Genomic DNA, 14,759 nt, shown 5'->3' on the forward strand with positions numbered 1-14,759 from the left:
CCCCATCTCTCTTGATTTCACTCTGTCCTATCCAACAACAGCGACAGTAGTTGAAAAACAATAATAATAACAATGATGATAAACAACAAAAATGGGAAAAAAAAAAAAAAAAAAGCCTCCAGGAGCAGTGGATTCATAGTGTAGGCACCAAGCCCCAGCAATAGCCCTGGAGGCAAAGAAAAAAAAAAAAGGAACTTGGAAAAGAAGGTTCATTTAGAGAGAACTAATGGGAAATAACTTAATGAAAGAATTAAAAAATCTTATTAACCCAGAAAATACTAAAGGACTATGAGGGAACTGACAAGCCCAAAAGGAGCATTTCTTCAAAAGATAATTCCAAATGATTCATAGAAGGCTGATTAGAAAGGAGAAGAGGGGGAGATAAAGAGGGAAAGAGACAGAGAGATACCTGCAGCCCTGCTTCAATACTCATGAAGCTTTCCCCCTGCAGATGGAGACCAGGGGCTTAAAAATAAAAAAATAAATAAATAAATAAAAAGAAGGCTGATTAGTAGTAAGCAGGTCTGACTGCACTTGGTAAATCCCCATTATGCCTGGTACAATGCCATGCACCTGGCTGAGTGTGGATTTCACCAGGAGCTGGGCAGTGACTCAGTGGGTTAAGCACACATGGCGCGAAGTGCAAAGACCAGCGTAAAAATGAGGATTTCACAATGACCAAAGTACAGTCAAAACATAATGCTAAGTACACAGGACAATATAGTTTGCATGAATTGGTAAGCTACGAAGTAGTCATAAGGCAACTTCTTCACCTGCAGTTAATGAACCAATTCCAGAATTTGAAGGTTCATACTTTTATGAATGAGATGGGGAGTGCTCAGGGTAGTATGGCCGTAGACCCAATCACCATTTGAATCTAATTTAAAATCCAATGAAATTCAAGATCAGGTTGACTTAGTACTATTGTCAGTGGCTAAGGTCATATGGTTCAGTAAAACCCCAAACGGATTTGAATTATCTGAAAGATAGTGAAGTGTTTTGTCACATGCACAACCCAGATCCAAGCCAGGGCATCAATGCATTGAAGGGTGTTTCAAGTGCTTCTTCTTCTCTCTGTCTCTTGCTCCTTCTATCTGAAAAGTCAGCTATTCACAGTGAAACCTTAGAGATGACATTACTTAGCCAGTAAAAATAAAAGATCCCCTGGGGTAGAACAGGAAGGTTAGATCTGTAAAGCCAATGAGCCAACTCAACTCTCAAAGATTCTTCAGCTGCTGTAAGTGCAAAAAAGCAATCTTTGGAATTACAACCTGCGTGTGAAATGAGTGTGAAATGAGTGTGAAATATAAATTAAGCCACAAAGCATTCTTTGACTACATGCCAAAAATATACTGCTACTCTTGAAAAACATTAGAAGAAAAAACTGAAATAATTGGAGTTGAAAGGGTTCTTTTAGGCAAAACAAAAACAATAAAACACAAATGAGATATGAAGATATACTCCTAAAATATGTACAGTCATGTAAACCAACTACAAAAAAAAATAAAAAGAAAAACAACTAGGGGACAGAATGTTTCAGGTAATAGGTATCTGGTATATTTAATCAAGTAACTAACAGCCACTAGTAAATTTGTGTCAAGTGAAGAAATCTGAGATCAAGACAAATATGAAATGGAGGATATAACACTAAAGAGAGGGAGCCAGGTGGTAGCATAACCGGTAGAACACACAAGTTACCTGGCACCCACCTTTTCGGGGAAGCTTTACAAGAGATGAAGCAGTGCCTCAGGTGTCTCTCCTCTCCTCTCTCTCAAAAAGAAAGAGGAGGAGGAGGAGGAGGAGGAGGAAGGAAATGGTAGAGTTGTTATGGTGACACTAGGTCCCAACAATAACCCTGATGGCACAGAATTTGGGTGGTGGGTGCAGTGTGGTACTATACTCTGTAATTAATAATCTTGCAAACCACCATATTGACAATTTTAAAAATGGTTTGAGGTGGGGGTACATAGCCTAATGGTTACGGAAAGAGGCTCTCATGCCTGAGGCTCCGAAGTCCCAGGTTCAATCCCCCGAAGCACCACAAGCCAGAGATAAGCAGTGCTCTGCTTTAAAAAGAAAGACAGGGGGAGTCAGGCTGTAGCGCAGCGGGTTAAGCGCAGGTGGCGCAAAGCACAAGGACTGGCATAAGGATCCCAGTTCGAACCCTGGCTCCCCACCTGCAGGGGAGTTGCTTCACAGGCGGTGAAGCAGGTCTGCAGGTGTCTATCTTTCTCTCCTCCTCTCTGTCTTCCCCTCCCTCTCTCCATTTCTCTCTGTCCTATCCAACAACGACGACAACAACAATAATAACTACAACAATAAAACAACAAGGGCAACAAAAGGGAATGAATAAATAAATAAAATAAAATAAAATAAAAATAAAATAAATAAAAAAATAAAAAGACAGAAGAATATAAAAAAATAAAATAAAATAAAAACAAAAAGAGACAGAGAGAAAGGAAAGAAGGGGGAAAGGCTTGATAATCTAAGGAAATAAAAAATAACTCAACTTGAGAAATAATGAATAACTTTCAAAGCTCATAGAGTTCATAGTGATGATAACTATAGTTATCTATATCAACTATAGGACACTTCTCTTAGGTCCTATATTGTTCATGGTCTACTCTGCTTGTACTCAAGACTAGACAACACATTTTTCTGTCTCCAAATACAATTCTTCCTCATCTTTCCACTTAAGGGTTTTGCAAAACAGAGTATTACATATAGGAGTGGTTTTAGCACAAATACACAGAATACCAGGGGTTTCTAAATTATAGGTATTATCTTTTGTCAAATATTGTAATGTTTTTTCCCCTAGTGCTGGGAAATTGTGCAGATGCAGTCACAGCTGCCATGTTGTCCCCTCAGGTTATTGCCAGTTCCCAGGAGAGTTAATACAATATTCTTGGAGTGCCTTTCCCAACCAATCCTGTCCTGACTTGTCACTCCTGGTTTTTGCCCTATAAAGCCCTCCTACTTCCACCTCTCTCTCTCTTGCCTACTTTTCACATCGGTAATTAGATGCAGAGAAGGGTGCTGTGCGAAGAGGCCATTTTTGCTAGCTCCACGTGGACCAAACCACTGCGCTCTCACCCAACTCTGAGGTACCTGTGCGAATAAAGATTTGTGTTCCCTCTTCGCTCCACATCTCCTCTATCTCTCCTCTGTGGCACAGCCCAACACCCTAGTCTGTCACTAATTTCATGACTTAACTAACTGTACACTTTTAAGTCAAATTTATCAATCTTTCAAAATTTTTAACAAAAATATTTGAAATAGTTACTTTTTATCCTGTTTGTTTTGTTTAGCTTTTTTTTCACCAGAGCACTGTTCAGCTCTGGTTTACGGTGGTGTGAGGGACTGAACCTGGAACTTTGGAGTCTCAGGCATGAAAGCCTCTTTGTCTCTTTGCATAACTATTATGCTATCTACCCTTCATCCCCAACAGTTACAAATTTAAAAACAAAACAGCAACAGTATTCTTACCTCTTTGGTAGTACCTGCTCTCCCAGGCTCATGGTTTACACAAAAAGGGCCAGTTTTCCATGCTTCTGTATCACCACAGTCACAAAATCCTCCTCCAGTAGAAGTATGCATCTGATAAATGAAAATGAGTTTGTATTAATTTCAAAATAGACTACAAAGTAAAGAATATAAAAATGACTCAAATAATAAATGCTCCTTTCAATCCAAATGTGAGCCTCAAAATTGACAATTTTTTTAATATACTCCAATTGTTTGTGTTAAATATTTTGTACCAATGAAGAAAGAAATTATAATATATATGTAAGATTAATCTATCTGGTCCGGGAGGTGGCGCAGTGGATAAAGCATTGGATTCTCAAGCACGAGGTCCCTAGAGCTCAATCCCCAGCATGTACCAGAGTGATGTCTGGTCCCTTCTCTCTCCTTCTATCTTTCTCATTAATAAATAAATAATTAAAAAAAAAAAAGATGATTGATCCAACACCCAGAATGCTTGAGAAGTGAGATTTTCTAGTTAAATAGACATTTAAAAAAGTCATTACAGTGATACTGATATAGTTCTTAAGAACCATAGAAAGTACTTTCATTTATTCTGATATCCTACAGAAACTAAACAGAGTTATCCTTTGAGAGTTCCTGGAAAAAAAAAAAAACTAGAATATACTAATCCACATAATGGACATAATGGAAAATAGCAATGGCATGACTTTTAATAGTCTCCAAAACTTTCCTCTATAAAATATAGTTAACAAGGAGGACAATAAAACCACACACTGGAAGTTGGATGGTAGTGCAGCAGGTTAAGTGCAGGTGGCACAAAGTGCAAGGACCGGCTTAAGGATCCCAGTTCGAGCTCCCGGCTCCCCACCTACAAGGGAGTTGCTTCACAGGTGGTGAAGGTCTGCAGGTGTCCATCTTTCTCTCTCCCTCTGTCTCCCTCCTCTCTCCATTTCTCTCTGTCCTATCCAACAACAATGACATCAATAACTACAATGATAAAACAACAAGGGCAACAAAAGGGAATAAATAAATAAATAAATATTAAAAAATAAAAACCACACACCATGCATACTTACAACTGGGAGACAAAAAAATATATGCCATGACCTTCAAATGACTTGTTCTACTGGGAGTTCCTGTTGTCTATCACTTAAAGCATGTGGATTCAAATAATTAAGAGAAGAAATCATAAGAGACTCCATGAAAGAGCGCATGAGTACAAAGGTCTTGAATAAAGCATAGCTAAAACCATACCCCGAAAGAGATAGTTCAAAGCCAAGGGACAAGCACTAAACACAAATTGGAATTTGGTGGTCATAGGGAAAGAGATAAAGACCAGAACTGACAAGGAAGCATTCCCTTCGGCAGAAAATCAAATATATGCGAAAAGCTTGTTATCTCTTCAAGCTGTGGCAGCAAATAAAAGGAAATAAAGGATAGTTCAGGAGCCTAATGAAAGAGGACATGGTGAACCCCTCCCCTCAACCACTACAACCACCATCATCTATAAAATAAATTACTCAGAAAAAGATAGAACTGATGAAGCACTTTTGACCCCTGACCACAAAACAAAAAAAAGAATTTTTTATGTAGAATTTTTTATGTATTTGTATTCAAAACTATTATCAAAACAAAACAAAAAAGGGTCTGAAAGGTAGATCACCAGGGAAAACACACACTTTCCCATGCAGGAGGAGTCAGTTCTGAGATTTCAAAACCCCACAGGACACCATACACACGGCTTTATAGGCAGTGATATTAACTGGCTACGGAAGAAGGGCAAACGCTAGAAGAAGATAGGCAGTGAAGTTGTGCTGTGGAGACTCTTCTCTTTCTCTCCCAATCTGTCTCTCTCTCTCTAAGACTGATGGGGAGGGACACACACACACACTGTACACAAGAGAAAAACAAAATTGAGGACTTCATGATATACTGTGGCTAAAATGTTTTTCCCTAGATAGGGAGATAGCTCACCACTTTTTTTTTCAAGAGAGAACAGTACCAAAGCTTCCTCCAGTGCAATGGGCCAGGGTGGTACACAAGTGAGCTATCTTGCCTACTCTTGTTTTTTTTTTAAAGAAAGATTTTTTAAAATTATTTATTTTCCCTTTTGTTGCCCGTGTTTTTTTTGTAGTTATTATTGCTGTTATTGATGTCATCATTGTTAGCTAGGACAGAGAGAAATGGAGAGAGGGGAAGACAGAGAGAAAGATAGACACCTACAGACCTGCTTCACCGCCTGTGAAGCAACCCCTCTGCAAATGGGGAGTTGGGGGCTCGAACTGGGATCCTTATGCCGGTCCTTGTGCTTTGAGCCATGTGCGCTTATCCCGCTGCGCTACCACCTGACTCTCATTTTTTTGTTTTTCACTATTAAGAAATATGCCAGTCTAAATTTATTGCCATTATTTTATTTTATTATTATTATTATTTTTGCTAAAAGGGCCTTGGGTATTTTCTTTGGTTTGGGTTTTGTTTTTACCTGGGTTAAAAAAAAAAATCCCCTGGAACACTGCACAGGATTGAAGCCCCAGTGGAACACACACACACACAAAGAAAAAAAAGAAAAAGAAAAAAGGAAGGGGGAAGAGCCTAGCCTGATCACAAAGCAAGCACACTGCTTCAAACGGAATTATATGTTCTCAAATGTGTAGATAATAGAATCCTATTTTTCTCTCTTTCCCTACCTCCCTCTCCCCTCTCAATTTCTCTGTCTCTATCAAATAATAAATAAATATATTTTAAGAAAATTAAATACAGATAACACAAATATATGCCACCAAGACAGAAATATTTAAAACTTGGCAACACAATGGAACAGTATGTAACAGACCTTGGTGACCTTCTACAATGTTGGTTCCTTTCTCAAGATAGAGGAATAAGGGCAGGGGTAGATAGCATAATAGTTATGCAGAGACTCTCATGCCTGAGGCTCTGAAATCCTAGATTCAATCACCTGCACCACCATAAATCAGAGCTGAGCCGTGCTCTGGCAAAAAGAAAAAGAAAAGATAGAGGAATGATAACCACCATTCCAGAAATTCTCTTTTTTTATTAGAGGATTGACTTATTGATGCTCATTTGAAAGAGAGAACAGAGCTGGGCCCTCAGATATGTAAGTCCAGTACCCCAACAATGAGCATCTCCCTGGCCCCAGGAATTTTCAATAATTGTTCCTATTGTTGTTTCTTAAACCAGAGCACTGCTCAGCTCTGACTTATGGTGGTGCTGAGGTTAACCCAGTTCTATAAATTTCTATTACTTAAGAAGTAAAAAAAACCCAAATACCACCAAATCTTGCAAGAATATGGAGCAATATGGGAACGCTCATATATAGCTGGCAACCTTAAAATTAACACAATCACTTTGGAAAATAGTCTGATATTATCTATTGTGACTTAAGAGTCATATAGTCTATAAGCTTAAGATTCATATACACTATGAACTAAGTAACTCTTCTTGAGAGCTTGTTTGGAGGTTCTAGCAGGGGAGCACAGCTACTCGTATACCCTTGACCGAAGACCAGTCCGTCTCTATTTGGGGAAGGCCAGCCTCTTGGACTGAGCGCGCAGCTTCGGGAGGGACAGGGACGCACATGGAGCGGTGAGGGAAGGAGGGGACACCCACCTAGCCAGCCAGATCAGCCGAATTAACCCTGGCATTCTATGGGGTGACAGATGTCACAGATCGCCCTCACATCCATCTCTATTCTTAAATACCCTAGGGAAATTCCTGTGAATATGTATCAGACTATGCAAACAATAATGTTCATAACATAATTATTCATAGTAGCAGCAAATTGGAATCAATTTACATGTCCACAGACAGTACAAGGAATAAAGGCAATGTGGACTATGAAATAAGCCTAATGCCAGCAGACAGTTCTAGATACACATGTAATGCTGAGTCAAAGAAATTAGTCAACAAGAAATATATAACAATAATTTTTTTTAAGTTTTATTTATTTGTCTCCAGGGTATCACTGGGTTCAGTGCCTGCACTACAAATCCACTACTACTGGAGGCCATTTTTTCCCTTTTGTCGTCCATACTGCTTATCGTTGTTGTTATTACTATTATTGTTATTGCTGTCATTGTTGTTGGATAGGACAGAGAGAAATTGAGAGAGGAAGTGAGACAGAGAGGGGGAGAGAAAGACAGACACCTGCAGACCTGCTTCACTGCTCGTGAAGCAACCTCCCTGCAGTTGGGAAGCCGGGGGCTCAAACCGGGATCTTTGTGCCAGTCCTTGCGCTTTGCGCCACTTATGCCAGATGCGGTTAACCCGCTGTGCTACTGCCCGGCCCCCATAACAATAACTCTTGACTATAAAAAGTTCAAAAACCTGTAAGACTATCTAATGTTATTTAAAAAATAGGCTAAGAGCAAAATCAAACACACCACTATCATCAAACAGGAGAAACAAGGGAGAGAAAGATTGTGATCCAGAAAGAATAAGTGGAAGGTCTCTGTGAGCTAGCCATGTCTTACTTCATGACCTGAGTATTGATTATGTAGGTGTTTATAGTTATCTTTAAATTTTCCATATGCCTCATATATTCTTTTATATGAAATTATATCTCACAAAAAAAGTTGTAAAGAGCTGCCTCTCAAGGCAGTACGTAAACTATCTCATAATATATTTTATCAGAGTTGAAGGTCCATATATCAAAACTGTTATACCAGCAATTTAATTACTGGTCAGCAATCTGGCTATCAGATTCTTGTTAATCTGTATATTTTATAGGTCTATTTTCATACCTTGTAACGATGATTTCTATGAACACTATTCTGGAAGCAGTCCATACAGAGTACACATGTTGGATCAATTGCACAGTCCCTGAAAAAGATCGAAAATTAGATTCTAAAATTTAGATGACTCCCACTGATGTTTCAAAGTGTGACCATAATCTATTGTGAATGAGTTTCCATACGGTACACAAACTGAGTATGAAAATGCCTCCAAAACTGAATTTCAAATAATGTTTGCCTCACTGTAGTCACATTTTGATGTTTGTGTTTGGATGTTTTGTTCTGCTTTTTAAATCTCCATTTCTTTCAGGTTTCACTTGGTTTCTAGCAGTTGAATTACAATTCAAAATGAATTTTGGAAAAATAATCTGCTTTTCTATCTTACTTTTTTTTCTTTCTTTTTCTAAAAAATTTTTTATATTTATTTATTTATTTCCCCTTTTGTTGCCCTTGTTTTTTATTGTTGTTGTTATTGATGTCGTTGTTGGATAGGACAGAGAGAAATGGAGAAAGGAGGGGAAGACACAGAGGGGGAGAGAAAGACAGACATCTGCAGACCTGCTTCACCGCCTGTGAAGCGACTCCCCTGCAGGTGGGGAGCCAGGGGCTCAAAACGGGATCCTTACACCGGTCCTTGCACTTGGCGCCACGTGCGCTTAACCCACTGTGCTACTGCCTGACTCCCTCATCTTACTTTTTGCATTTTATCCTATTAAATTGATAAAAGAAACATTTTATAAACACTGTTTGGTTTTTGGCAAACAAGGCTTAAATAAAGACAAAACTCATTAGAAAATAAGCAACACTGGTCTGGGAGATGGCACAATGGATAATGCATTGGACTCTCAAGTATGAGGTCCCGAGTTCGATCCCCAGTAGCACATGTACCAAAGTGATATCTGGTTCTTCCTCTCTCTCTCTCCTCCTATCTTTCTCATTAATAAATAAATAAAATCTTTTTAAAAATAAAAGAAAAAGGAAGATAAGGAAAGAAGAAACATATAAATTCTATTTTGAGGTTCCTAGGAGGGAGCTCAGTGGTTAAGCACTGGGCTCTCAAGCAAGAGGTCCCAAGTTTGATCCCTAACATCACATATGCCAGAGTTAAGCTCCGGTTCTATGTCTCTTTCTCCAGACTCTCTCTTTCTTTCTCTCTCATTAATAATTTTTAAAGAATTTTATTTATATGTTGATATGTCCTTAGCATCTAGAATAGTGCCTGCCACATGGTAGATATTCAACAATTATCTATTGAATTAATGAGCGTAAGACTGTCTTCCCTAATAACTTTGAGAATGTGCTATGTTAGGGTCTACAGCAATAACTTACCAGGTAGGGTACATGTCTTGCCATGCACATTGCCCAATTTAAACCCTGGTACTTCATGGAAGCTGCTGTGGCACTGGGAGAAGCTCTGGTGCTGTAGTGTTTCTCCCTCTCTATCTGAATAAAAAAGTGACATGGAACTGGTAAAATCACACATGTGGGAGAGAGACTCTGGCTCCACAAAAATTTCAGGAAACACTAATGGTGCAAAGTATAATTTTTTAATATTTAGAAGACTGAACAGATGGGATAGACAAATTGTTAAAATGCTAATGGAAAAGAAAGATTAACTAATATTTCCTAAAATATGTTTTATCTACTGATCTATTTCGAACATGCTATCTCAACTTTGGCAGTACTGACATTGTGAGCCTTATTATTTGCTTAAGGGAGAAGAACGTCTTGTGCACTGAAGGATACTGAACAGCAATCCAAGTCTCAGCCACTAGATACTAGTACCATTCTCCTAGTTGTGACAATGAAAAGATCTCTCTTGGAAAATAATTAAGTCTACAAATGTCTGCTATGATTGAGTTGAAAATTATAGTGCTGGGCTGGGGAGAGAGCATAATGGTTATACAAAAGACTCATGCTTGAGGTTCCAAGGTCCGAGGTTCAATTCCCCAGAACCACCACAAGCCAGAGCTGAACAGTGCTCTGGTTGGTTTCTCTTCCCCTCCCTCTCCCTCTGTCTCTCTCTCTCTCTCTCTCTCTCTCACTCCATACACACATATACCTACTTAAAATACTTTTAAAAGTTTTAATTTTTAAAGTAGCTGTTTCAGTTAAAAATACATATGCTGGGAGTAGGGTGGTAGCACAGCAGGTTAAGTCTACGTGGCGCAAAGAGCAAGGACCAGCAAAAAGGATCCTGGTTAGAGCCCCTGGCTCCTCACCTGCAGGGGAGTCGCTTCACAGGCGGTGAAGCAGGTCTGCAGGTCTCTTATCTTTCTTTCCCCCTCTATCTTCCCCCTTCTCTCTCCATTTCTCTCTGTCCTATCCAATAACAACAATAACATCAATAAGAACAACAATAATAACTACAACAATAAAACAAGGGCAACAAAAGGGAATATTTTAAAAAGCTTTTGAAAAATACATATGCTAAATGAACCTTGCTATTCTCTATAGAAAAACAGTAAAAAAATATATATATTTTTTCCAAGAAATGTATAGGATGAAGACTGTACTTCCTAAAGAACAATTAATTATACAATAATCAACCAAACCACTCATGACAGAACTAAAGTGAAGCAAAACGCAATCCTCAGTATTTATAAAGTCTAACTAAATGTATAAATAAAAGGGAAGAAAAATAAAATTGCTGCTAAGACCTAAAAAGTAGAACAATTTAGGTGGGAATATGGAATAGGAAAAAGTGCTACCAGGAAGTTTAAAGCTACTCTTCTCACAAAGAAAACAAATACTAAAATTGTTTCTACTTCCCCTACTACTGGCTTCCTCTGCAAATAAAGTCCAGCTGTTTCTAGAGCTTCACCATCTTTTGATGCCAAATCTCACTTGGTGACAAAAAATGACCTGCTATAACCTGAATTATAGACATTATAGCACTTGCTGTGACTATTCACAGACTTCTTACAGAAATGTTGTGTTCAATTATATGACCCTGCTCTGACTCTGCAGGGTAAGTATTTGGGAATCTGGAATATAACTGGTCCAAGGATTTCTGGTAACAGTATGTGAACAATTGAACTCTACTGAATTTGAAAAAAGAAAAAAGTATGACGTATACATTATTAAAATGGAAATCTACTATATACTTTTGGACAACAGGAAGAATAAATGAAAAATGCTCAAGTAAGTTATTTATTAAAAAGGAAGTCATACTACAGTTATGTAAGTATGTAATGAAAGGAATTTAAGTAAAGCTAAACATATTATAAATAACTATAAACCAAGAATGGTAAGTCATGAAATAGGTACAAAACTCCAAGGCTGTATTTATAATCAATCCTATAAGCTCCTCATTCTTACCTACAAGAATAGGTTGTCTCTCCACTTTTGAAAACTTTCCCACAAAGTTGAAATGCTCCACTGTGTTTCAATTTCTCTAAGCAAACATCTGGATCTTCTCCAAACAAGTACCATTCCAGTGGAGTGAATATTGACATTTGTATACTCTCCTCTTGTTTTTCCAAGTCTGGGTCCATTTCAGCAAAATAAATTTCTGGCACCAACTGCGCCAAATGGTGCAAGAAAGTAGTATAAAAATCAACTTGCTGGTCCCAGCACTGAAAGCAAACAAAACAAGACAAAAGCTGAGACTTTGTTGCAAATTCCTTCTTGAAGATCTAGAGGACACAAGTAATGGGCAAAATTTTGTAATTTCAGAGAAAACGATTTACAAAGTATTCTTATTTCATCAATACATAGTAAGTCAAAATTTTTTTGCTTTTTTTTTTGGTCTTAGAAATAGATGGTTGCTCTTATACCACTGATATTTGGGAAAAGAGCAAAACAGCTTAAGTGGATGAGACTTACCTTTTTCCCTTCTAAAATGGCCAGTGTTGTGCTGAAGGTGACTCTATTATCAGAAACTTTATAGACAAAATATTCCCTATATTTTTGGTGTAACTGTTTTGAGGAGAAATCAAAATGAGTTTTAGAACACAAAAAGCACTAAGGATAAGAGACGGACGAAAGGATAAGTTGGACTTCATCAAAAGGAAAATTTCTCCCCACACCTATGGACATCTAATCTTTGACAAAGGTGCCCAGACTATTAAATGGGGAAAGCAGAGTCTCTTCAACAAATGGTGTTGGAAAAAATGGGTTGAAACATGCAGAAGAATGAAACTGAACCACTATATTTCACCAAATACAAAAGTAAATTGCAAGTGGATCAAGGACTTGGATGTTAGACCACAAACTATCAGATACTTAGAGGAAAATGTTAGCAGAACTCTTTTCCGCATAGATTTTAAAGACATCTTCAATGAAACGAATCCAATTACAAGGAAGACTAAGGCAAGTATAAACCTAGGGGACTACATCAAATTAAAAAGCTTCTGCACAGCAAAAGAAACCTATACCCAATCAAAGAGACCCCTCACAGAATGGGAGAAGATCTTTACATGCCATATATCAGACAAGAGTTTAATAACCAAAATATATAAAGAGCTTGCCAAACTCAACAAGAAAACAAATAACCCCATCCAAAAATGGGGGGAGGACATGGACAGAATAGTCACCACAGAAGAGATCCAAAAGGCTGAGACACATGGAAAAATGCTCCAAGTCTCTGATGGTCAGAGAAATGCAAATAAAGACAACAATGAGATACCACTTCACTCCTGTGATAATGTCATACATCAAAAAAGGTAACAGCAGCAAGTGTTGGAGCAAGTGTTGTGGAGTCAAAGGAACCCTCCTACACTGCTGGTGGGAATGTAAATTGGTCCAACCCCTGTGGAGAACAGTCTGGAGAACTCTCAGAAGGCTAGAAATGGACCTACCCTATGATCCTGCAATTCCTCTCCTGGGGATATATTCTAAGGAACCCAACACACCTATCCAAAAAGATTTGTGAACAGCTATGTTCATAGCAGCACAGTTTTTAACAGCCAAAACCTGGAAGCAATCCAGGTGTCCAACAACAGATGAGTGGCTGAGCAAGTTGTATATAGACACAATGGAATACTACTCAGTTATTAAAAATGGTGATTTCACCATTTTCAGCCCATCTTGGATGGAGCTTGAAGAAATCATGTTGAGTGAAATAAGTCAGAAACAGAAGGATGAATATGGGATAATCTCACTCTTAGGCAGAAGTTGAAAAACAAGATCAGAAGAGAAAACACAAAGCCTGAACTGGAGTTGGTGTATTGCACCTAAGTAAGAGAGTCTGGAGTGGGTGGGGGAGATTGTACAGGCCCTGGAAAAGGATGACAGAGGACCTAGTGGAGGTTATATTGTTATGTGGAAAACTGAGAAATGTTATGTATGTACAAACTATTGTATTTACTGTTGACTGTAAAACATTAATCCCCCAATAAAGAAATAAAAAAAACATTAGGAGATACAGACAGGAAGGATATAGGAACTGTTTTGCTATTCTGACCTTTTATTCAAAACTGAATTCAAAATAAAAAGATCCTGAAGACATTTACTCATACAGAAAGACACCATAAGCCACAGCTGAGCAGTGCTCTAGTCACTCTCTCTGTATCTCCCCCTGTCCCATTAAATATATATATATGTAATGAGCCTGAAAACAATGAGGTCACAAATTCAATCTCTGCCATTGCTTGTGCCAGAGTGATGCTCTGAGTCTCTCTCTAAAATAAATCTTTTTTTTTAATTTTATTTATTAGAGAATAGCCTGAGAAGGGAGGGGAGGATAGGGAATGAGACAAAGAGATACCTACAGTCCTGCTTCACCTCTTATGAAGCTTTCCCCCTGCAGGTAGGGACTAGGGGCTTGAACCTGAGTCCTTGTGCGCTGTAATGAGTGCGCTTAATCAGGTGTGCCACCACCTGGCCCCTAATCTTTTTTTAGAAGGTTTTAATTTATTTTCCCTTTTATTGCCCTTGTTGTTTCATTATTGTAGTTATTGTTATTGTCGGATAGGACAGAGAGAAATGGAGAGAGGAGGGGAGATAAAGAGGGGGAGAGAAAGATAGACACTTGCAGACCTGCTTCACCGCCTGTGAAGTGACTCCCCTGCAGGTGGGGAGTCAGGGGCTCGAACCAGGATCCTTGTGTTTTGCACCACATGCGCTTAACCCGCTGCACTACCACCCGACTCCTTTTTTTTAATTCATTCATTAATGAGAAGATAGGAGAAGAGAGAAAAAAACAGACATCACTCTGGCACATGTGCTGCCAGGGATGGAACTCAGGACCTCATGCTTGAGAGTCCAAAGCCTCATCACTGCGTCACCTTCCGGACCACTTTTTTTTTTTTTTAATGAAGCAAGGACATGGACAGAGTCTTCACCAAATATATCTAGATGGGCAATGTACATTAAAAAAATATTTAAAGTCACTGATAACCAGAAAATGAAAATGAAGATAACAGTGAGATGCCACTTGACATCTGTGAGAATTTCATACATTAGAAACAAGGGATGGTGAGGATGTGAGGGAAAAGAAATCCTTCTACATTGTTGGTAGGAATATAAAGTGGAAACAGTTCTGTTCTTTTTGTTTGGATTTTAAGAAATAATTTACAT

At 38.4% G+C, this 14,759-nt stretch overlaps 1 protein-coding gene across 3 annotated transcripts in view; it reads right to left on the reverse strand.

Moving 5' to 3' along the window:
* UBR1 (ubiquitin protein ligase E3 component n-recognin 1) overlaps positions 1-14,759 on the reverse strand; it is a 127,803-nt gene that overhangs the window by 98,804 nt on the left and 14,240 nt on the right. For 2 of the 3 annotated variants that reach the window (XM_060174488.1, XM_060174487.1), the window contains exons 2-4: positions 11,559-11,815; positions 8,247-8,325; positions 3,487-3,597 (exon numbers count right to left, since the gene is read on the reverse strand). In XM_060174488.1, coding sequence (XP_060030471.1) covers positions 3,487-3,597; positions 8,247-8,325; positions 11,559-11,815 — 447 coding nt within the window. Of the gene's footprint in view, positions 1-3,486; positions 3,598-8,246; positions 8,326-11,558; positions 11,816-14,759 lie in introns of those variants that run through there. The other variant, XM_060174489.1, reaches the window with a different exon arrangement.

Source organism: Erinaceus europaeus, chromosome 16 (genome assembly GCF_950295315.1).
Source record: "Erinaceus europaeus chromosome 16, mEriEur2.1, whole genome shotgun sequence".
In the NCBI taxonomy this organism is placed as follows: Eukaryota; Metazoa; Chordata; class Mammalia; order Eulipotyphla; family Erinaceidae; genus Erinaceus; species Erinaceus europaeus.